The sequence below is a fragment of the Anguilla anguilla genome, chromosome 1 (assembly GCF_013347855.1).
Source record: "Anguilla anguilla isolate fAngAng1 chromosome 1, fAngAng1.pri, whole genome shotgun sequence".
Lineage (NCBI taxonomy): Eukaryota > Metazoa > Chordata > Actinopteri > Anguilliformes > Anguillidae > Anguilla > Anguilla anguilla.
Genome location: NC_049201.1, coordinates 13,994,919 through 14,019,419, shown reverse-complemented (window position 1 = coordinate 14,019,419; position 24,501 = coordinate 13,994,919). Strand labels below are relative to the sequence as shown.

Below are 24,501 nucleotides of genomic sequence, written 5' to 3'. Positions count from 1 at the left end.
GTCAGCACTGACATGGTCCAGATTTGAGGCTGTGAGGCTAATCACAGTGTGGTGCTTTAACTGAGTGGAAACTTGTCATCTTTGGGTGTCAGCAGAGCAGGTAAATACTGTATCTGTAGTATTTGCCTGAAAAGCAGACAGTGCATACAAATGTGTTCAAAGTTCACTAACTTATCCACTGATAATAAAATATGTGCCATTTGAGAGAAACTGCAAGAGACAGAGAATGTGTAACAGAAAGCAATTAAGAAAAGTAGCACATCTTTTCATTTGGATTTTATTTGAATAGTGACCGCATGTGTTGAGAAGACTGCAACATCACACAGAAAATGAATCTTTTGTTTATGGTTCTTAAAAGATGCTTTTCTGAGGACATCGCTGGACATCTTTGACAAAAATTCCCTCAGCTAATACACTACATTAAAATGAATTCTTAGAGCAACAGCACTTTTATTAAAGATTACATTAAAGTACTGTTCTGAGCAGTAATCAAATGCCTAACTTAGATTTCACAAATATGCAAAACAGTACAGGGACTGAGAAAAGGGCTGGCCTGGGGCACTTTGTGAACACTGGATTTTACCCCCATAGTATTCGATGCAATGTAAATACATGCCCCGAATATGTCCCAAGAGAACACTTAGATACAGTACATTTTAATACAGGAACCTGTTAGACCTTTAGGTGCTCCCCGTGGACTGTGGTAATGTCATACGACAGTAAGGTGTAGTTTGAGTCCCTATTTGTAGTCTGAGATTGCTGAGAGGGATGTTTTAATGTCACAACAGTAATGCACATCTCTCATTAGCACCATGAATTCATTTGGAATCCTTTTTAGAAGAAAGGTTGTTGTACTGAAGCTGTCCCGCCAGTTCATTTTGCTCTCCGCTGGATGAAAGTTAAGCTCTGTAGGTATTCTTCAGTCTGTTCCCCACCTCTACCAAAATTCATAATAGCTTTCATTTATTTAGCCATTTTTAAATGTCACATACTTTTTCCTTCATCCTGAAAAGGCACAACCCAAGTGGTGCAGTATACTATACCTGTCCTACAACGGCTCATTGTCAAACTGAGCAGAGGGCCGCCTGGCTCCTCTGTACCCTATAGTCTGGAACCTACAGTTACTTTCAAGTTTTTAAAAATTTTTATTTCCTTTTTGCACAAAATACACTAATTGTTTTGTATGTATATGGATACAGCTATGGATATATGCTGGATCATGGACCATTGGAAGTTGGGTTAGAGAAAAATTAGTCTGTGGGCAGTTCTGAAGTCCTAACTTTGGGATTAGGTACACAATTTATTTACAGCTGCCAACATGAGGAAAATGGTTGAGAATATGTTTACAGTGTATCTAATTCAACTGGAGTAGAATGGAAATTCCCTGCTTTAAATGCCAAAACCGCAGTAACAGCATGGGCAACTGTGGGCAGGCAGACCGGTGGGAAGTGAGGGGCCAGAGTAGAGTACCTGTGGTACAAAACGGAAAAGTGGTGCCCTCCAGGGTGCCCTCTGTAGGTACTTCACCACATAATGAGAACAGCAATACGCTGCAAAATTCAAATATTACACAAATTATGAATCATGTCACGTTCCATTGTGTTATTTTGCCATATTTTCCATACGAACACAATGCAGCGTTTTTAATTTCGCTTAATATCAGCCCAGCCCTAGCAAGTGTGTTTCCATAGTTTCCATAGTTACAGCTGATTGGAGCAATGGCTGTTATAGGGGGATAGTTTTGAATGAAAATTATATTAAATGTAATTTTTGAAGAATAGTCAGGTAATAAGCACATGTGCAACCTCTGGAGCCCTAATTTTGCTTTACAAGCTGCTATGGAGATATGTGAAGTGTATTTTCATTATTTAAACCACAAACTCCTGAATGTCCCTATACCAGCCATTTTAAATCCGGCACATTCTAAGTAACTAAAATATCCATCATTGCAAACAGAAACTGCCTGGGTCAATTTTTAACACACGCCAATACTGAAATAATTTTTTTTTTTCTAAAAACCCAGAAATTGACCTGTACATTTAAGTAGACTATTCATTAAATAGAATATTTCCATTAATCAAAATAAATAAAATACAATTAGTAAAGCTGAGAACGAAGCTGACTAACTACTTAAATAAAACTGAATGTCTAAAAAAAATTCACTATTTTCTTAGCCTTTTGTGATTTTGATGCTGCTAGTTCCCAAAATTGCCAGACCCCTGACACCTGCAGTAATAATGCTTAAGACTGCATTTAACAGCACCAGAATCATACAGATGCCAGCAGTATTAATTGGGGCTATCATCATTTGCCACCATTGTGTAGCGTACTGCTCAAACCCATTCTAGAGATGCATTTATACCTGAGATGCGGCAGTTATATTTATTTAGTGAAGAAGTGCTTAATGGTCTGAATTGGGGAGAGGGGAATCTGAATTGGAACAGAGAGGTGATAGGATCAGTCAGGAAAAAGATACTTTATGTACTTATCAGGGAATGTTGGTCTTGGATCATAAATGCCTTTCTTGTGTTCATAAACATTACAACCTACTTTACTCTAAAATTATGTTTGTTGTATCTGTTAGAGTACATCCATAGTATATCCAAAAATATCTTTACCCTCATAAGATGTCTTGGGAAAATAGGCTAGGCTATGGATATATGTGTGTGTCTGCGCCTGTGTGTGTGTGTGTGTGTGTGTGAAGAACTCAAATGACTGATGGCCATTTCCAAGTATCTACCTCATTGTCTACCATACAATACATTTAGCCTTTCGTCTCCTTAAATGCCATAATTCCCATGTGTGGTATTAACAACATAGCTAATTAAACTGCTCCCTCTTGCAACGAGCAAATCACTGTCCATCAGCGTGGGCTTCTGCATTAAGTGAACGATTACAACCAGCTCCACTGCTTTGTGTACTTCACATCAGATCAAAACAACGTGAATGGTCCAGTGTATCTGGTTTGTTTTTCGGTGTGTTTTGGTTAATTGTGTTGCCTCTCTAAAGTAAGCATGCAAACAATGACTCAGTGGAAAATAATCTGTACCTACTTGTGTGGATGATCACATTGTGGTCACACTTATGCACTCTTCGTACCAGCAGGGTCCATTGGGTTCATTATGGGTCAATGAGTTCCCTCCTAACTGTGTGCTTACGTCAACATAGGACCACTCATAGCACCACATTACTGACAACGAAAAACAAAGGAAAAGTAACGGCTGTGGATTTGTGGACGTCATCCCATTTGTTCCCATTTAGTTGAAACCACGGAAGAAGAGGATGATAGGGTCCTGGGGAAGAAAGCATCATTTCAGTGAAGACACGGAAGGATGACTGCATGCCGAGGGAGCCAAACCATTCCACTGCATCACACAGCATGAAGCCAGCAGGAAGACACCCATGGACGCTAGACAAAGAGTGACCAGCAACACTTGAGTTACCAGTGGGACACTCAATCTTACGTTGGGACCTCAGAGGAGACCCCACTGTGGTCCTGCAGCAAACACCAACAGCAAACCTCATCTGCCTCAGGCCTTGTCTCATGCAAGCAGCCACCAAATTCAAATGGGTTGGATATAGGCGTGTCCTGCGGTGGATAGGCGACCTGTCCAGGGTGCATTCCTGCCACTCACCCAATGCATGCTGGGATAGGCTCCAGCCCTCCCCGTGACCCTGATCGCTTATTCCTGGGTTAGATAATGGATGGATGAATGGACAGTAGTGTTATTTGCATTACGCGAGCACACGAAAAGTCGTTCACTGAAAGGAGCAGACTGAGCAACAACGAGGAAGCTACTGACTTCCTCATATAACCTTGCACCAGAGAAGGATAAATTGCTCAAAGCTACACATGGCGTGTTAAGTGCCCCTGAAATTAAGTCCAAAAAAACCATGCACAAACATGTAATGTTAGTTACAAGCAGCAAGACACAGGGTTACTAACCTAATCACATTAACCTGTTGAGGGCTTTTAAATGAATTGCTTTAGGTTGCTAACTGTTAAATAATGAGGCATTTCTGTATTATAAGTAAATACACACAGAGTATATGTGTGACAAAGGCTGCCAGTTTCCACAGGCTGGGCACCCTATGCCCTTGCTGACTGTCAACAATTAATGGCATAGTAGATCCTCCTTATTTAAGAGTGCTGTTTTCATTTAATCTTTTTTAGTATTTTTGTTTTGACAGCTCGCTTACTACCTAAAAAAGTATACACTTGCATGTGTTTTCACCTGCCATACGTTCTGCTGTATCGTGTGACCCTGCAAGCCTGTGGATAATGGGGAAAAAATGATTGCAATTTCAGATGGGTAAATCATCCAATCAGCACGGGTATTGGGTGCCTAACCACAGCCTTCATGAGAGAGAGAGTGAGAGAGAAGGAGGGAGGGAGAGAGAGGGAGAGAGAGAGAGAGAGAGAGAGAGACAGAACATGAAATATTCACCCGTACATAAACGGGCCAGGCTCACACCTGGATAAACAGCTATCATGACCCTTAAGTGAAAGCTTAACCCTGAAGCCTGAGATATTTAAATCAGTGAATAACACTGACCTGGACCCTGTGAGGAGAGGATGCCAGCACAAGGGCTAATGAGGAAAGGTGCTGACACTAATGAGCATTTCCCTCCGATTCGGCGCCTTCGTTTGCTGCGAGACGCTTCTCAGGGGTGCAGGATAATGAGCCGGGTGGGCTGCGGTGCCGGGGATTGTGTAACGCACACAGGGCACAGGCAGAAATGTGTCACACTCCCCTGAGAGGGAGGGGGGAGAGAGCATAGCTGGATGTCATCTCTGCCTGCTATGCCTCAGTTCTGTTGGCTCAATCCCATCATTGTGTCATTGTGAACGAGTGTGAAAAGCAGTGACAAACTAACCTCGGGCCACAAGAGAGGGGGAGGGAGGGAGCGAGGGAGGGAGGGATGGAAAAGGAGAATAGGGAATAAAAAAAAGCTTGTCCCTCAAAAGGTCGTATTTTCATACAACATGATATTTTCACAGAGAGAAAGCAATAGTTAGGGCTGACCTTGGTAAAAAAAAACAGCATCTTGGGCTTGTCGGCGGCGCATTTTGCATGAAAGAGCAGTCAGCTTTGGCTTCGCTGGACCGGGAGCGCTCACTGTGTTTGATAGCCGGCAGATTTGCCATGCCTTGCAGGACCCCCGGTAAAAATGATTTAATGCATCTGAAACTGTAAGTAAATTGGGAGAGAGCCCACTGACATCAGATACGGGGCCCCAGGGTGGTTCGCGGCTAACCGCTGCGTGGCCGCATTAGCCGGACATAATGGTTTCACCGAGAGAAACAGAGCATGACATGGACTCAACAATGCAGGCGGAAAGGGCGGCCGCGCCGCCGGCGCTGCTACCGCTCGCGGCGCGGAAGACAAAAAGACGTGTGTGTTGTGTTCCGCTGCGATCCAGCCGACTCGGGTGAGATTTTACCCAATATGCTCCTCTGGCCACATGAAGTTTCATTCTTTCGGACAAAACAGGCTTGTGGTGTTATTTGTGTAGCAGCATTGCAGTTCTGCATGGTTTTGCTTTCGTTTCATTTCACTGACTCACAACAAGGCCATGCATGAACAGTAATAAAGCAGAATGAACTGGAAGATAAGAGTTGTTCAAAAATGGTGAATTTTAGCAATCGGAACTATGTCCAGTCATATTAAACCATATTTATTGGGGGTCCAAGCACGCATATGCATGTGTTAGTGTTCTATTGGATTTATTTTTGAAAAATGACTATAAAACCCAGATGGCATATTAAAAACAAGATTATAAATATTTGATACTTCTTTTGAGTGTGTGTGTCCCCGAATCAACAATAACGATAATAATTAAAGGCACAGGTCATATGATTTATCAGCTATCTTTCTGACAAGTGCTTACATGAAACACCTCTAACTATTTGTGACTATGCCAATTGGAAACGAGAAATTGGTACGTCAGAAAACATTGCCACAAATCAGCTCTGTATATTCACTATTAATAACAAATTATCTGTCTCAATTACTAAGATGCAAAATGACATACAGATTTCAATATAAAAAATAAAGTCATGTGGTACATTTAGTATGTGATTTCTTATATTTGTTATATTTATGTTTTCTTTTCCCAAATCAATGTATCTTGCATAGCTAAAATCCACTCTTATTTTTTTGTGGACCCAAATTAAATATACTGATGTACAACAACCTGGATAAAACAATGCCTTTAAACCATTCATCTCCTTTACAATTTGTCTCCTTTATAATTGCCTGCAGTTGAATGTTTCAAACCATTAGCTATGCAGTGAGCGAAGTTATCATCATGTCCGATGTAATTTTCAGTTTTAGCAGGCAAGTTTTTTAGGCCTCATAACTGTAGCCAGCTATTTTTAAATTTCTCACCACTTGTCCCAGCAAACTTAACGGTGCCCTTAACTACACTGTCAGTGTCACATGGTACATTGTAAACTATGTGTGAATTATTATTTTTTGGTAACCCAAACTACATGCAATTCTTGCTTTGCTGAAAGACATGCATGTCATAGAAGGCATCATCTCCTCAGCTGGAACAGGGAGTTTTCTGTAGCCTTCAAAAAAAAAAAAAAAAAAAAAAAAAAAAAAACATAAATGTCCACATGTTAATGTGGATAATGGGCTGACTGAATCCCCGCACTGATGTTGCTTCTACTCAGAATTGAGGCATCAGTAATAATGCTGTTTGCAGCCAGCTTTCTGTGATGTGCACCACGGCGAAGACTACGGAAGCTAATATGCACAACACATTAACCAGCGGAACAAATGCATGGCATAATTAAAACACCACTTTACAGTGTTTGCTTCTGTGCGCCTCAAAAAAGATTATTAATTTAAATGTCCATTACGAGAAAAACCTGTAAAAAAACCTGGAAAGTTATCTAATTTGCTGAGAACATTTCCCCCTATTTGACATAAAGACAGAAAGGGAAAAATCCAATTAAATCGCACATGCAAATGGCCTTAGCCACCTCTCTTTCAAACATACAGAAACTCCAATTCCCCAACAGCTAAGACAAATTTTAGGGGGTTTTAACCAGTAAAATTCATACTTGCTTAAAGATTTGGATGGTCTAAAGATTGCTAGTTACAGGTATAGTATAGTTTTTGTTCTGTTGATACATTCATGCACCAGTAATATCCTAACAAATTCATTCTGACCATTCATGAGGCAAAACAAAAAGGCTATCAATTTAAAAATAATATATATATATATATAATTTTTATATATTCTTATAGTTTTGGGTATAGTGTTGCTGGGTTGGTTACAGAATGCAATGGGAGGAAAACTGAACCCTTTTAACAAGAGTGGTCCAAAAGCAGGCCAGTCTGTGGTAAAGATGAGCAGCCTTCATTTAGCCTGTATGGTGGGTGTAGGGAACCTCAGGCAAATCTGACCTAAATTCACATTGAGCTGTCTTCTCAAAAATGGCTCTCAAATTTCCTCACAGTTGATGGTAGTACTTAGACATATTTGGCTGAAAACATAAGATGGATGGTGCGGCACCACCGTATTGATAAAACAAGATAAAAGCGATAAGATGTGATCAGGAGAGGAGCATCACTCCTAGTTAACAGCTCTGGGCAAAATGGTACATTGGGCATAAGCGACATTCTGTAAAGCAATCACTCTGGCGCCCTCTAGCATAGCCCATGGCTACATTTGACATTCATGTGTTAGGTGTGTACCCAACGCTACTCTACTGTGGGGATTAGAGCACAATTTAGCCTACATCATGAGTCAGATCCTCCGGGATGTTAAGCAGCATTATTATATCCAAAATAAGAGGCTGTCCCAAAATGAAAACTAGCAGCACAACAATTGTTTTTACCTTAGAAAAGGCTGAACATTGATGTACTAATTTAGTAGACATATTGAAAAAAAGTGCTGTATTTCCTATCTGTACAATAGTAGTTTCAATGACTGAACTGTAATGAATGCAGCACTGGAGTTAATAGACTTTTAATTCACGCATAGAGATCATAACTTAACTAGTACTAAGGATGTTCAACGACAGCACTACCAAATACTGTGTAGTGCTGAGTAACACATTGCTACCTTGAACTTTGCGGATTTCACAGTATTTTATTTCCAGTATGACACTCAAAATACAGAGATCATTCTGGATTATTTTCAGCTTCTAAGCAGCACTTAATAGTGGCTTCAATCTTATGCTTTTTATACATATAATCTTTTATAGTGAAGCACGAGCAACATACTTCATCAAAGGATAGAAAAACCCCTCAGCCAGTACCATATATTTCAGTTTCCTTTGAGATTTGTTCTATCAAGGTTCAAGTTTGATAGAAATGGGAAAAAAAAAAAAATGAAAACCCTTGCATTGCAATCTAGGTTTTTAAAACACCTTGAAAGACAAAGCCCTCTCCCGGACTAGGTTATGCTAGCCTAGGCTATCTGAGGTGACCAGAACATTTGATAGCATCTCTTCAATACAGGCAATATAAACTGAGCACTGCTTTTTCACAAAAATGGCTTTCTGTTCAGCCTCATCCAGCAGGCCCAGCTTGTTTCGCGTCTCACAGCGCGATTCACAGGCTTTTGAAAAGCCGCTTCCGGACGACACTTCCGTGTCTCTCAGTTAGCGGAGCGCAACAGCGGAAATCATACCTGATTCATCAGCCGCCTGGCACCGCGCATCATTTGAACTTTCGACCTTCTCGCACAGCGCATGACATTATGCTGACATTTAAAGTAATCCCACCCACAGCCGATCATCGTCCCCGCGGTCGGCCAGCTGTGGGAGCGCCGGCGTAATTAATTTCTTAACGTCAGCCTCTCTGACATTCACGCCTCGGCCCGGAGCGGGCGGGGCTCCGCGTTCGCCATTACGGCTCTAACTCTCTCCCCCTCCCCCCCGGAACGCGCGTGTGTGTGTGTGTGTGTGTGTGTGTGTGTCAGACTGCGTACCCACAGAAACCCCTGGAAACGTCTTCCCAGGCTGTCTGCATGGCGCGCTCTGAAGAGCCCGGCGCTGCCTTCCCCTTCCCAGCCTGCACCGCGGGGCAGAACGTCCCAGGCCTCATGGCACTGCGTCAGGGACCATATGGCGGCAACATCCACTTCACAATTTGACATGCATGAGCGAGCGATACACTGCCCATGCACATGAGTATTACTGTAGTGAGTAATGCGGTTATTAAGGAGTCAAAGGTCAGCTGATCCGGTTACAACACCACTTCAGTACTGCGATGATCCAACAAATCATGTTATATGCTGTGCAGGTCTACACAATGCATTATATAAAACGAGCGTTTAGAATCTTTTTAGGTTTTTTCTTTTTCTTTAGTGGATGCTACACTATACCTGAACTGTGTCCAAACAGGCACACTTACTTAATGGCTCTTGTAATTTTCCAATAAATCAAGGATTGCAATTCAGCCAGATGACTTCTTCACGTGTCAGTGCCATTCTGTCAATTCCTTGCCCTTTTAAAATAATGTGTACCCATAATGACCTCTGTTCAAACAATGGGGGTCGTTTCAATGTTCACTATGGCCAGTCAGTGCATATAAATCCCTAAATCTATTGTCCACAGACAAATTTAACCAGGGGCAAATGCAGATTATTCTATATCATAACAAAATTATTGTATAAATCCAGATTTAAGTTTTTTTAATGCACTTAAAAACACAGGAAATATCTGCTTCATAGCAGAAATTACATTTTGAGAAGATATATTAAATGGTTCAGCAGGATTCTGTGTTTACGTGAAATGCAACAGAGAAGATACTAGTTGTCGCATAATTCTTAATGGAAAGACAGAACCTTTCAAAAGAACCTTGGCCAAAAGCATGCTTTTGGCTACAACACACAAGGCCAATCTCCTGTTTTAAAAAATTGCTGCAATTATATATAATAGCGGAAATATTTAGATGTTCAGTTGAATGTACACCGAATATTTTCATATAACAGCTTAGGTCTGCTTGTACTGCCTTTCCATCACACTTCTTGGAATCAATTAGTAAAAACTGAGGAGGAAGGCTATGGAGACTCATTTAGCAGCGAACTAAAATCACTTCTTGCAACTAAAAACCATCAAACCTAAACGAAAAACAGACAAATATCACAAAATAGAGCATGAGTGCATAAGCAAGGAATATATTCCCTTTACTTTGGAATTACAACAACACAAAAAATGTCATTTTTATATGCAATTATAATCGACTTTGTTTTGCCAACTGCAGAGATGAGTAGCAACAACAAATACAAACTCTACTTAACTATATCAATCAGAAAACAGGAAAGTCTTCCTCGTTATTGTGCTAATCTGATGGAGAATTAATCAACACGAGGGCCCTTTGAAATCTTTTAATTCATTTTGGCTGCCAGCCAAAGTCACGACTTCCACAAAGGTGTCGAGTGGCAGCAAAACTGGAATAAAGGATTTTGAAAGGATGTGTGTGCCGTCTTATTTTACTCATTTGCATATGCATGAATCAAGGCTATCCTCGCAATCTTAAACTGGCTGAATAATTTGAAAGGCACTACACCCTCTGAGGAGAAAGCAATAAACAGGAGTTCAGGCCTTAAGGAAGAGATTTAACCACAAACTTACAACGCTCCATTTTTTTCTCATTGAACATATACACACGTAAAAAAAGCATCCATATGGCTTGGGCAACTACTAACACCATGACCAACTTAGAGACTTCATACCATACATTAGATACATTCATACCATACACCCAGTTGTCCTGGTGTTGGAAGAGAAAAAGAAGAAAAATTAATTGTGTGTCAGTGAGCTAAAATTTAGCCTAAAGGGTTCTGGTCCTAAGCCATGTTACAGGCAGGTTCCCTGGTCGTTATTTCTCCTTGTAAGAGGTAAACAAGCTTGATCTCATGAATTTCTCAAGAATCCTGTTTCAATTTAAGGCAAAGGACCGTTTCTTTACGTTGCACAGTGCCAGTTACAATTCAAGCCAAGAGCTGCTTAGAATATATATTTTCCATTTTCTAGAAACATCGCCATATGAATTAATCCAGCAGAAAGAATATGGGACCGTTTCTTGGTAAAGGAAAACGTGGACAGAGTACTGTGAATTTGTGCACATGGTGTACCCGTAACAGCTCCCTATGGTTACACCCCAGCTGCAGCCTGTGATGGCCACCCATCCACTTTATTTCAGATCTTTGATTCACCATTTTTCATGTGTGCAGGGCTAACAATTTCTCCCAAATAAATGTGCATATACAGTCATGCCAGTTATTGTGCCCCTCTGTTCAACTTGAACAAGCACACTCCCCCTAAATAACAACTTCGATTTGCATGCAATTACTGAAGGGCACCAAGACAAAGGGTGCGCTGTCCTTCATACCTAGTCATCGAAAGGACAGCCAAGCAACACACAACCGATAAAAGTGCATAATTAGTTTTGTAGTTAATGGTCACGGGGACAACAAAGCTGAGTCACTGCCAGGAGAACGTATAAACTTGAGAACTGTACTCCCGTTTTTTTTATGGTCCTGTTTGATTACAATTTCTCTTTATAAAAACATACGCATCCAGCAATTTCACTTCACAAGGGTAGAGTGCTTTGGAGTTCAAATCCTATTAAAAACCAGATAAAGGTTTAAAGTGGCACTTTCGCCCACCAATGCTAGCGTAATAAAAGTACACAGAGCATGGGCACCACAACGCAACACTGGGTAAAGGGGGGGGGGGATTACAGAACAATGCTTCCTGGTTATTTCTTCATCCACATTGTAATGATACCGATATAAACATTTTGAAGGAAGATAAGACTTCCTGAAACATTCTTATATTTCATGTGAAAACATTTAATAACTCTAATATTAAACTACCAGCCTGTGATGTTTGTCAATTTAAATATTGTTGTTGGCAAGCTTGTGTAAATATTGAAACATTAATACAAATTTAACATGAATTATTTCACAGAAATACGTTTAGCTGCTGAGGAAGGCATACCCATGAAATAGTTTTTTTTTTTTGTTTTTTTTAAATCTTAATTCAATCTTTAAACAGAAGGTGGTCATCAAGTTCAAAATCAAAATTTTGATGCGTAGTGTAGTTAATGTAATATTGGTTCCCTTCACACAAAAAAGAATGATAGGGGAGAAACAGCAACATTTATTGTGATAAAATGCTGAAAAATACAAATTTTTCTCCATTTGATCAGATGGTTGACATCATGTTACTGAATTAAGGCTACATTAACTGCATGGTATGTACACACAAGGCAGGTCAAAGTCACAGTCATGGAAAAATGTCAGCACATCCTTAAAAGTCAAACTGAAAAATGTGGAGCACACAAGTCTGAGTTTACAAAGACATTGCGATGACAAAGAAACAATGAAAGTGATACAAGAAGAAAAAAGTAGGCTTTTATTAAACTGAATTGCATCTATTCTGGAAACAATTTATACACCAATTTATCTACCAATTGTAGGGGATTTTTCGGACCTTTATCTCCAACAGTACAAGTAAAAAAATATTAACAAGGAATTTACTCGATTCTTTGACAAGTTATTAAAGAAATGCTACTGGGCTTAAGTGTGTTTCTGGGTTAAATTTTGGAATTTATCTTTAATCTTCCATTAAACCTACCATGAACTCTTTAGTGTACCCACAATGCATTTTGTGCTGAACTTTGCAGAACCAATTCATGCAAGTGTTAGAACCTCATTTATTAAATACATTAGAAGCTTGATGGTCATAGAAATAAATGAAGAATTTGTACAAAAAAGCAACATGTTTTGAAGCAGACTCCAAAGGTTTAGAACAAAACACATTGTGGCTGGACTTGAATCTGGGCCTATTTTTTAAATTATTATTTTTAAAGCTCAGTTAAGAAGCAAAGAAATTTTGTGGCTTAGGGTTACATTATTAGATTGTCAGTTTTCAAAAAATTTCAAAACCCAGTACATTACCCTGTACGGATAATAACAAACAGGACTCTGGTCCAGAGGCGAACAAAACCCAAGCATATTCATCCAGGGTGCCTTTCCCTCTTCAGTGTTCCATTAACGTCCATTAAATACCCAAAAAAAATATGTAAAAGTAGTTTTGATCATCAGTGTCTTTATCTTTAGTAATATTATTTATTCTTTAAAAGTTTAGGTCAAAATCTTACATAGCATTTTCTTTTTTTTTTCCCCACAAAGCATTCTGAAAACATTAATGGCAGAAAATTAAAAAAAAAAAAAAAACCTCTCAAAAATATATCAAAGTGTTAAATATAGCTTTAGTCAGTGAACAAATAAAAAAAGAAAAAAGAAGACAGGGCAAAACTCAGCAAAGAGCAGTCATACAGTATAGCAGCAACTGCAGCCAGCCCCGGCTCCTGAGGCAGTGGGAAGTCTGCATTACAGTGTGTTGCACCACCGCAGGTGCTCTGGGTCAGCTCCTCACTGGTAGATTTGTTCTTAGTTATGGTTAAATGTTTTTATTTTTTTAAATTTTTGAAATCACCTTTAAGAAGCAGGCAAAACATGTGTCCAAAGGATTGGGTTGAGGAGGAGGAGGAGGAGGAGGAGGGTGGCTTTAAACACTTTGTTTTACGCCAGATGAATGACAGACTGCAGCAGCTAACGCAACCCGTTACTTGGGCGGGGAGGATTTGGATTCTAGCTTCCAATTCCGGCCTCTGATTGACGCTGCTGTATTTTGTGCTCGAGTCTTGCCCCCCCCCCCCCCCTTGAGTTACTCAGACCTCCTTTAAGAGGACCAATGAGGAACTGACAAGGTTCTTTGAGTATTGTACATGCACTCTCAATTCTCCTTGTATGAGACCAAAAACAGCAACCACAAAATAAAGTGAGAAAGAAGAAGTTAGTGTTGTCCTGGTAATGGCAGGATATGTTGATGAGGTGTGGGAGAGTGATGGTCAGTGTGCCTGCCCTCCCCCCCCCCCTCCTGTGACAGGCTCGTCCTTTGTACCACCACCCTGAAAATACTGACTCTGCTATACAAGAGTCCACATACGCACACACACAGACACGCACACACGTACGTGCACACACACACGCACACACACACACACAGACACACATGCATGCGTGCACACACACACAGACACACGCGCACACACACATACACACACGTACGCGTAAACACACACACACACACACACACAGGCACGCACATACGTATGTGCGCACACACACACACAAACACGCACACACACGCACAGCCAGGCCCAGTATACTGGGGAGAAAAACAGAAGATCTACAGTATTTCCCAGGTTTCCGGAGACGGAAACCAAAGCGGGAGGGCTGTGTCACACACGCTTAATCAACAGTGGGCGCACAAAAGAATGCAAAAAAATAAAAAATAAAAAACGCACAAACGACAGCAAAGAAAAATGCATATCATGATTTTGTTTGATTTACAAAGCTTACTCTGCTGTGAGCTTATAATTTACCCGTTTCTTTAAAGAGCACAAACTAAAAGGACAATACCAGGAGAGAAATCACTCAGAGGACTAACAGCAACATTCTCTGAACAGATGTGTGTTGCAGTCCAGAAGATCAGGAAAAAGGCAGATAGTGCATACAGGGTTATCTTTTTTTCTTTTCTTTTTTTTGTTTTTCTTTTTTTTTGCTTCAACTAAAGCTGCATTAAATACAGGCTTTTTTTTGTTTGTTTTTTGTTTTTTACAAAGACAATTGCACTTCACAAAAACAAAAATATACAAAAACACAAAGGGGGTGGGGAAAAAAAAATAAACTGGGTATCAAATTAATTACAGTCGTGAAGAATTTCAATGGATTAAAAAAAAAAAAAAAAAAAAAGGAAATAAAATGGTTTTAACCTGGCGGCAGGGGGCTGCGGCTTTGAGAAGAGGAAGCGGAGGAAGGGGGGGGGGGGGGCAAAGGGGGGAAAACAGCGAAAGGGGGAAAAAAGGACAGGAGCACTGGAAGCTTCCTGGGCAGATGGGTGCAGTACTGCAGGGTCGGGTCTCCAGCTCCCCTCCTCTCTTATTCCCTTCTTTAAAACCGAAGCGGAGGGACTGACGGCGTAAAGGGGGGGGGGGGGGCTGCTGAGCTCGGGGTCTTGGGCGGGCCGTTTGTAAACGCTGCGCTACGCAGGCTGTGTTACCACATGTCGTCGGCCGACGCAGAGTCCTTCACAGAGAAAGAGGAGGAAGAGGTCCTTTAGAGTCGTGGCGGCCCACAAACACAGCAAGCTCTACGCTACACAGCCCGGGCCGGCCGGTTTGCGTTCGCGTGACTGTGGTGAGAGCGCCCGCGCCGCAGGCTAGGTGTCCGGAAGCAAACTCACGCAGGCCCTCTGGGATGCATCGTTTTCCACAAACACTCCCTGGCTGCAACGCCATTTTTATCAGCCAGGGAGAATGCCTGACTATCAACTACTTGATTATTACTACAATATTTTCCACAGAACACCTATTGGATACTATATGTGAAATATTCATATAGTAAATAGTTTAGCCAGGTAATTCAGTGAAGGGGGATTGAGTGTCTAGTAAAAACAGGAGTTTGTATTTGCAGCCACATTTAAGTATTTTGTTGCAGTTGACGGATACCTTGCAATATGAATTACTATAAATTACTTGTACAAAATTTATATTACTTTTTTGACTTAGGAACAATAAAGAAAACAAACTTCTTCAGAAAAGCAGTCAACCCTTTCAAGTAAACACTTATGTACTTTCCACACAGTAACACTACCTCAGCAGACAATTTCATTAATATTAATTTTTGTAATAAAAGAAGAAGTCAGTTAACACATGAAGGCCACATTTTTCTTTCTTGGTGATACTATATTGCCGTTCACCCCAATTACTTAATCAAAGCAATAAGCACTGTATACAGTTACTGTACTTAAAACACTACTATACAACTACTCTGCATTGCTAGGGTCAGTTAAAGTTCATTTCGATTATTCATTCATCTTTTTCTTTTCCTTTTTTTTTTGTTGCAAATACCCTGCATTGTTTAATCACTCCGCAACATCGTAATTGCAATGGCAGAGTGATTAAACAATATGTTCAGCTCCTGGACATATCAGCAGTTATGTAAACCGATCGCTACGCTAAAAGGGCCTGTTTCGGTCCTGTGCCAAGCCATTCCGAATGCTTTCAGTTCATCTACCACTCACCCCCCAGGCCCGCTGATGCACACCAGGGGCCTTCTGTGAGCATGCTTCCCGGACAGCTAGTCTGCAGGACAGGACTACAGTCGACATTTCACTATGAGCTGAGCTTAAGCACACTGACTACGCACTGGGTTTAACCACACTGAGCACAGGGTGATGACTCAGATGGATGGGGAATGAGTGGGTGTGGGGTAGAGATGGTAATTTGATTAACACAGACTCAGAAAGGACGAGAAACGACGACGGAGACGTGAGCTTCATTAACACGGCGGCTGATACACACATTTTATCCATTGCCCACATCTGGGACAGAGAGGATACCCAATGTTGGATTTTGAAAGAAAGAATATTGTTTGTTTGATTTGCCAATGAAGGAAGATGCTGAAATACGAGCCCCAAAACACACGCATATACTCAAAGCCACCAACTGAAATTCCCACAGAAATCCTGACAGACGCATTGAACAAGTCCTGCTCAGAAAACTAAGACTTGCATAGCCCAAAAGCTGTGGGCTATGCAAGCAATGGACCCATGCGACACCTTCAGCACACTGATTTATGAGGTTTAAACCGCTGGTGTAACCATGCTGGTCGTGACTCGGCTGAGAGCAGATAAACGCCATTTGCTTGGGTTCAGTTTGCCCGGGTGAAAAGAACCGGCTGGGCCTTGCACGTAACCGTGACAACATTTAATTCCCCTCCCTCAGCGCCGGGCCGGTTTTTGCAGTCAGAACCCCGCCCCGGTCTGCAGCGGCCGCCCGTGGACCCGTGGCCCCCGGCCCAGCATGCCCGGCGCTCTGAAAATAGCCCCTGCCGCGCGAGCGCAGCTCCGCGCTCCGCCGCCGCGTTTGATGACTGATTCATGGGAGGTTATTTTCATCCGCGGCGCTGGACGCGGCCGCGGCGGGGGGGGGGCGCCCGGGGAGACCGCGGCAGACGCTTCGGCCCGAAAGGAAACGCCAACGACTCGTCTGAACGTCGATACTTCCCCTCGACGCCGATGGAACGACGGCTCGCCAATGTCATGGCAGTCGGGTGAAATTCAAATGAAAGGACGGGACCCCGTGAAATTAAAGGCGTTCTACTTAACCCTGACTTCAAAGGGAGTCCACCCCCCCCCCCCACCCCCCAACGCCCCCAACGCCCCCTACCCCATTAGTCATGAAGGGGAAATGAGATGTGTGTTATCACAGACACGTTCCACACATTTACCCACGGACGCAAGCACATCTCTCACCAAGTTCAGTTAATACCAATTAGTTAAATAAAGCTCGAAACCGTGTTCCTCCACTAGCATGCACACACAAGCGCTTAGATGGCAGGAGACTGAAATTAGATACTTACTGTGTCATCGCCCCTATACGGGTTGAGTCTGTTGTATACTGCTTCGACTACGCTCCGTCTAGAGTGGGCAGAAGACAAAGGTCAGTTTAATTCAAATTCTCGGTTTTGAGGAGTGTGCTGTTAACAATACACGTACACTTAAACAAGTAAAAGTGCTGGCGTAGCCTCACGTTCACGACTGTGTGACAGAGCTCATTCTATTGGACGTTTCCTTCCCAGAAAGGAATCGCTTTAAAACGAAGGGCTATGATTGTCCTTTTCTGTTCAAAGGCAGCCACCCAGCACAGCAAGGCTATAAGCCTGCACCTGCAGTACATTTCCTGCACTGTTTGGCCCTGGGAGCCAGCCTGAAAGAAAGAATAAACACTGCTTCTCTTTTCAGGAAGTCACACTGTTGGCTCTGTGTGCACATCGCTCCATGAGCAATACCGGTCCCCCACTGCAGGATCTAAAGCACGTTATAGCCGTGTAAAACTGCAAAAGTCTGCTAACAAGCAACGCAGGCCAATTCATGTGTTTGTTAATCACTAATGACCCTTCCATACGTCCAGGGCCTGATAGGAAAAAAAAATGTGGCTTGGGGATGCGGTGTACTTTTAAAACATTGATAAAGCATGGCAGAGAATGAGACAGCGGGTCATTTCCATTTAAAACATCCTCATCCTCAGTCATTCAGCAGCTTCAGGACAAGGTGTCCATAAAAGAAGAGCTGGGGCTGAAGCGGCTCCACACTAACTTATCATTTCTATTTTTTAAGCCATCAGCAAGCCTATGAACTGTGACTGTTGGCCACCACGCATATGCGAATATGCTGACCCAGGTCTCAACGCTAACGTTCTGCCAAACGCGCTAGTGCACGGTGGATACGAGCAGAGGCTTGGTTTCAGTGAGCATGTTCTCGTAGCTTTAGCAGCAGTGTATCTGTGTGTGTTTTAGCAGGACGCTCATGGGGTCACTCACTTGCTGGCCAGTTCTCCACCGGGCGGGAGATTTGGGATGCTCTCCGTTGCTAATGTACGCATCACATGGACTAAGTCGGGCACTCCTTCGTCTCCCTGCTTCTTAATGATCTCTGGGAATCACAAGGACTTCTTGGTAAGTGGGTTGTCTGGCAGAAGCATCAAATATTCATATCACTTCCTACGAGACTATCAGCAATAGAAATGTTCATACGGTTTGATATAACAAGGCTGTCTCGGTAACATGGGTCAGCACCTGATTGCTGGAAACATAACTTCTGGGTTTGCCTCTCTGACTCTCTGACAATTAAGAGGGTTCTTTGGCTTAAACACTGCATTGGTTGTCTGAAAAGTACTTTATCATATGTGTTACACAATTTGATGATATACACCATCGGGTATTGGTGTAATTTTTTATATGAAGATATGTCAGCATGCCAAGGCTGAGACTAAGTATTTTGTTAGTTGGTTGTACGTTTACACTATATTGAGAAACATGGTACTTTGTGCAACTATGCCTAAATACAGTCCTTGAATAAAAAAAGCCAAAGATCTCAGAATTGGTTCAGTAAATATCTTTATTAGAATCATTGTTAACATCTAAAATAACATCACAGTTACTCTCTACATATCTCATACTGAAGTTCTAACGTACAAAAATAAAAAAGTCTACCGATAACTTACCCCTATATATATATATATATATATAAGGCTAGAAAACACATTTTTTTTCAATCTTTGAAAATTCGAGCTTCAATACAGTTCAAACAAACCTGTCAATTGAACACAGACAACCTGCAGGTACAGGCTAGGGAACAGAATGCCCCTTCACTGGCTCCATTTCTCCTGCTAAATGACCTGTGTGAACACTGCTACTTGGGTCCATTTAGGTTTAAGCCAGTTTATATTTAGTGCTTCGGTGCGAATTATACTTCTTTGGACAAAATGACCGAAATGGTGGAACTCATCAGTTCTCAACATTTCTTGTTAAATTTGAATTTAATCATTTTAAATGTTAGAAATATTCCATTTAAAATAATTTAGTATCTTAATATTGCGGGGAATGGGTTGCCTGAATAACAGACAACTCTAGTGTTTTTACGAGTGCAAAAATGTTTAGTGCCAGTGAGGAGGTTAGTAATAATTTAATTTTTAATCAATGCAACAGAGAATCCAGCAGGTAACAAAAACATCCATGTACCAATTGAGTACAACTTCTAAATAAATAAAATAAATAACACAAACCTCTCAACTTTCTACAGAGTAAGCAAATCCCTCTCTGTAAAGACATTATAAACTCAGTTTACCATGTTCACACCCTAGCCTAACCATCGGCTCTTATTGGCTTATTGGATTCAGACAGGTCGCTTTTTGAGAATCTACGCTACACTGAACTGACAAATGGCTGTTACTAGCCTGAAGGGACCAGCCTGCTCCACTGCCACAGTACCCCATTCCCCCTTTCATTCCATCTGGGCACTTCCGTTTAAAGGCCAACAACAGGTAGAGGTAGAAGAGAATCAGTGAGAAGCTGGCACTGGTGGGGCACTGGCTCACACCCGCTCTTCTCGAACCTCCAGCCCGACTAGGCTACCACGTCCAAGGACAACTTTGGTGACACCAAAAATGGCACAAAAAAATACGATTTCTGGCACGGACCACCCTGACCTTTCTCTGAGGCTATTTCGAGGCTGACAGATTATGGCAACTCGGATTCAAACCAAAACCAAACCGCGAGCTTACGACTGCACACTTGAACATAGTTCAAACCGAAGTCGCAATTTTAACTCCGCAAACGACCCATCAATATCTGCAAACTGCAGAGAACGACACAACATAAAACATCAAACTACAATAAAAATGTAGGCTACCGCTTTTCAAATAGCAGAGTCAGTTTCATAACCAGCTAATACTGTGTGCTGCTAATAACTGAAAATGTACATCCATGGTAAATACCAAGAAACTCTAAAATTATCTGCTGCATCTAAAACAGCAGAACAGTCATGTTTTACGAAACTCATGATTTTAAAAATGGCCCAATTTTCTTTGTTAATAGTGTTCATATTTTCATTCCATGCAGCTAAAAAGTACAGGCAGGCACATAGTAGATACTGAAATGGTTTGAATGAATGTTTTTTTTTTTTTTTTTTTTTAAGCAAATCTCCACTACTACCTTGAGACATGGTGCTACTTCATTTAATAAAAGATTTAATCTGCATTTCATGCAGAAATAAATTACAGGCATGCGCATACTGTATGATATTGAAAAAGTGTCAATTCCTTCCCGCCAAAAAAAATGTCTCTGCTTTAGTTTTTTGGGTCTAAAATGTAGTCTAGATTTACCCGACTGTCGCTGTTGCTTTTGAAGACACATTCATCAAAACAAGAAGAAGCAGAGGCACATATTTGCTTCCCTCAAAAAAATTAGGACTTAACCTCTGGACCCGACACCACACATGACTTGGGCATTCGAGTAATATCAGGATTTGCTGTCTGGCGAGTGACTTCTTTCTCCATATCAATCTAGTGTGCTAAAATTTTCCGGACAAAAAGTGGTTAAAACGTGTGCAAACAAAGATCATTTGAAATGCATGCTTATGCTGGCAGATACAAATACAAGTGGTGCACTAAGGCAATGAGTTGACACTGAAATGGAAAGAAACAGTGCACTAGTGCACGACATACCTTCCTTGTATATAAAATGGCCCATCTGTTTTCATCCCTTAACTGTACAACAACAGTTACAAGTAGCAGCTTTCATGATAGACAGACATGTTGCGTTTGACAATTCAGTCTGGTGTGTTTCACACCACACGTATTCAAGAGTGGAAAAACCTAAAAACGTTCACAGAGGATCACACAACAGTTGGACAGCTAACGTTAGCCTGTTTAGAGGGAAGGCGTGTTTTTGTCATCGAGCAAGAATCTGTGCAACTGCAACGAGCTCTGTTTGTACAGAATTGTTTCAAGACGGAATGATCAATGCATTCCACCAGGGAATTAATTTCTAAATCAACATGGGTTTAATTTGTCTTCAAAACTACGACCCAGAAAAGTTCAGGACTACTACACCTGCAGCAAGTGATCTGTAAAGCCTTAACATTAAATGCTGGGATCCTAGAACACAATTAATTATGCTCAGCTGGTAACTGTACGTGTCATAAGCGTCATTCAGCATGAGGCTTTGTGCAACATAGCTATTTATTAGCCTTTTTAGATGCTCCACCTTCTACTCTGCTCTCCAGGTACTTATCCAGCTCCGCCTCTCTCTTCACAGCTTCTGGAGATACCTTGGGCGCTCCAGGAAAGCAGATCAACACCACGCTCATGTTGTCCCGGCTTCCCTATTCCAGAAGAAAGGGGATTTGGGGAGGGGGGGGGGACAACAACTGGGTCATTACTCAGTTCAAATGAAACAGGATTTTCCAACTGCCCACGCAAAACACCACAAAACACAGCAGGCAAAAAGTCTGCATTTCATGAAATGAAATCAATTAATATAAAACAGCCAAGAGGGCGCACACACAATTTTTCAGAACCACAACAAACACATGTTTGTGTGGTGATGCATATAATGCTATATATAACTGCTTCAGAATGTTTAAGAACAGGTCAATGATAAACACTTGCATTATCAATGTTGGACAGTCAATTCCATAGTGAATGTTATTGTGACTAACTTCTGGGTGTAATAATAGCCAATGTTGTCCGTTGAAAAAGAAAAAAAGTTAAATATTTAATTGACCTTACCTTGTACAAACAAGTGTCGACAATCTCATTGCAGACCTTCTCAAGATCATCCGTCACCTCTAGCCTGGACCTGACAAAGTCACAGAGTTCCTCGTTGGCCATTACATCCCAGATGCCATCGCAGGCCAGGACGATGAACTCGTCATCGGACTCTGACCTCTCGATCTCATACACCTCGGGCTCGGGCGAGACCAGCTGCTCCGTGGGGCCTTTCCCGTGCACGCATTTGTAATCAAAGTCGCCCAGGGCCCGGGACACGGCCAGCGAGCCGTTTACGCGCTGGATCATGACGGAGCCCCCGGCGTTCTGGATGCGCTCCTTCTCCAGCGGGTTGCTGGGCTTGTGGTCCTGCGTGAAGAAGTGCACCTTGCCGCCGCGGCTCAGCAGGCCGCGGGAGTCCCCGCAGTTGATGAAGTAGACGTGCTTGGGCGAGATCATCACCCCGACGGCCGTGGAGCCGCTCCGGTCCACGCCGTGCTTCTTCTCGGAGATGGCCCGCATGTGCTCGTCGATCTGCAGGAAGCCCGTGCGGATGCCGCTCTTCACGCTCTCCACCGACGGCTCCTGGTCGCCGCCCTTGAAGTCGGGGTTGTTGGTGATGTGCTCCAGCAGGTGCTCGCAGCAGTACTTGGCCACCTGCGAGCCGGCGTGCCCGTCGTACACGGCGAAGAAGGACCAGGGGTCGAGTCCGTTGGGGAGGCCGATGACGGCCGTGTGCGCGTCCTCCATCTCCACCCTCCAGCCCTGCATGCTGCTCAGGCCGTAGCGCAGGTCGTTTCCGTCCCCGTGCGCGTTATGCTTCTCCATCTTTGGCTTGTCCAAAAACGCACCCATTTTTACCTTCCGCTAGTCTAGGCAGGGAAAACAGTATTTACATTCATTAGTAACAATTCAGAATTTGTTCTAAGATCCAACAGGACAAAAACAGTTTGGCTTTAGAGAAACTTCACAACATAGGCATGCATGAGTACAGATACATTTTTATTTGTGTCTCTGAAGTGCCAAATTCACATAAAACTGGGGTTGTACACAACAGAATATTGCATCATGATATAATAAAAACACAGCAACCTTTACTGACAGATGTCATCATCTAAAATAACAGTAATATTTAAGGCCAAAAAATTTATAAAATGTATATGAGAAATCAAACTGACATGCACAAATCATATTAACGTTTTCTTAAGAAATAATTTGAATACCTTGTGACAAAAAAGGCACCTAGCCACAAGACAGAACATGCTTTCCTATTACAAAACATGAAAGACGGGCTAATATCGTGAAGCCAGCTAGCTGACTTTACCAACTGTTATGAACAAATATAGTCCGGGTTGCTAGCAGCCCCTATTTATGGCTATTTACAAGCGCTTAACTTCGTTACCCGTTCAGCTGAATTCACAGATAAGGTAGCTAGCGAACGGTACTCGGGTTTCAAGTGTCGTAAATGTCTAGAAAGCAACGTTCAATCGAAAAATTGCAACCCACGTATTAACTGTTCATAAGTTAACCGATAAGTTAACCAACTGACTAGTCTCGCTCGCTACTGTCACATCGGTCACACAGGGCAGCATTCAACATCGAGGCCCAATTCATCTGACTTAATTACATGTAATAAGACAGCTAAGCATAAAAAAACAATTTAACTTATCTGGCTCACTTAACTGTATGCAAGTTTTTAAATAATCACAACAAAATGGATCCCTAATCGAAACAGACAGCGATACACTACCGTTAACGCTACTGTAAATATTACCCTATAACGTTAGCCAACTAGCTTTAACGTCGATCACTAATGCTAGCGAGCTAGCAAAGAACAAGCTAGCGACTGGGTAAGCTTCCTCGCATCTCAGCAAGTAGGCAAGTTAGCGAATTAAAATGTATTATGGCTCAAACAATTCTCTATCGATCTAGTTAGCAGGCCAAGCTACAATACAGTGATACACAAACACTGCCTCGCCGAAGGCCTCGGTTTCGGACCTCCCGTCACCAAGGCCTAAGCGCCCCCTTATTTACACGGCCTAGCTAACCCCTTACATTACCAACTTTCCCTCCCAGTGCGACACCGCTCTTTATAAATGTGGATTGGGCAGAGCCCTTCGCAACTTACCAATATCCGTAATGAGCTGTGAGGTATGAAAAACACAAAGGCGGTCGGTAGCAGGAATAGCTAGCTAGCTACCGGGAACAGAAACACCGAAGAAGAGATGGCTAGCTAGCTCTAGCTAGCTAGAGGGATAGAGAAAGCGATAGTGAGGGGGGGAGAAACTGCTCTTCATTGCATTCAGACTGAAAAAGAGAGCAACTCCCCGTTCTGAGTGAACCAGGG

At 42.2% G+C, this 24,501-nt stretch overlaps 1 protein-coding gene across 2 annotated transcripts; it reads right to left on the bottom strand.

Moving 5' to 3' along the window:
• Nucleotides 1-261: 261 nt before the first annotated feature.
• Nucleotides 262-24,421, bottom strand: ppm1aa (protein phosphatase, Mg2+/Mn2+ dependent, 1Aa). 2 transcript variants are annotated; one of them, XM_035386758.1, is made up of 6 exons: nt 24,283-24,421; nt 22,176-23,026; nt 21,652-21,769; nt 18,427-18,538; nt 17,467-17,524; nt 262-3,293 (listed from the first exon to the last, which is right to left on the bottom strand). In XM_035386758.1, the coding sequence occupies exons 2-6, from the start codon at nt 23,007-23,009 to the stop codon at nt 3,258-3,260; spliced, it is 1,158 nt and encodes a 385-aa protein (XP_035242649.1). In that variant the 5' UTR covers nt 23,010-23,026; nt 24,283-24,421; the 3' UTR covers nt 262-3,257. The 2 variants fall into 2 exon arrangements, with proteins under 2 accessions (XP_035242649.1, XP_035242657.1); XM_035386766.1 differs by lacking the exon at nt 262-3,293 and adding an exon at nt 14,128-15,129.
• Nucleotides 24,422-24,501: the final 80 nt, after the last annotated feature.

Coding starts and splice junctions, on each gene's coding strand:
- ppm1aa (XM_035386758.1), bottom strand. CDS start 23,009: ATGGGTGCGTTTTTGGACAAGCCAAAGATGGAGAAGCATAACGCGCAC. Junction 17,525..18,426: donor GGTGGAGAACTGGCCAGCAA/GTGAGTGACCCC, acceptor TGCCCACTCTAG/ACGGAGCGTAGTCGAAGCAG. Junction 3,294..17,466: donor CGTATAGGGGCGATGACACA/GTAAGTATCTAA, acceptor TTTCTTCCCCAG/GACCCTATCATCCTCTTCTT.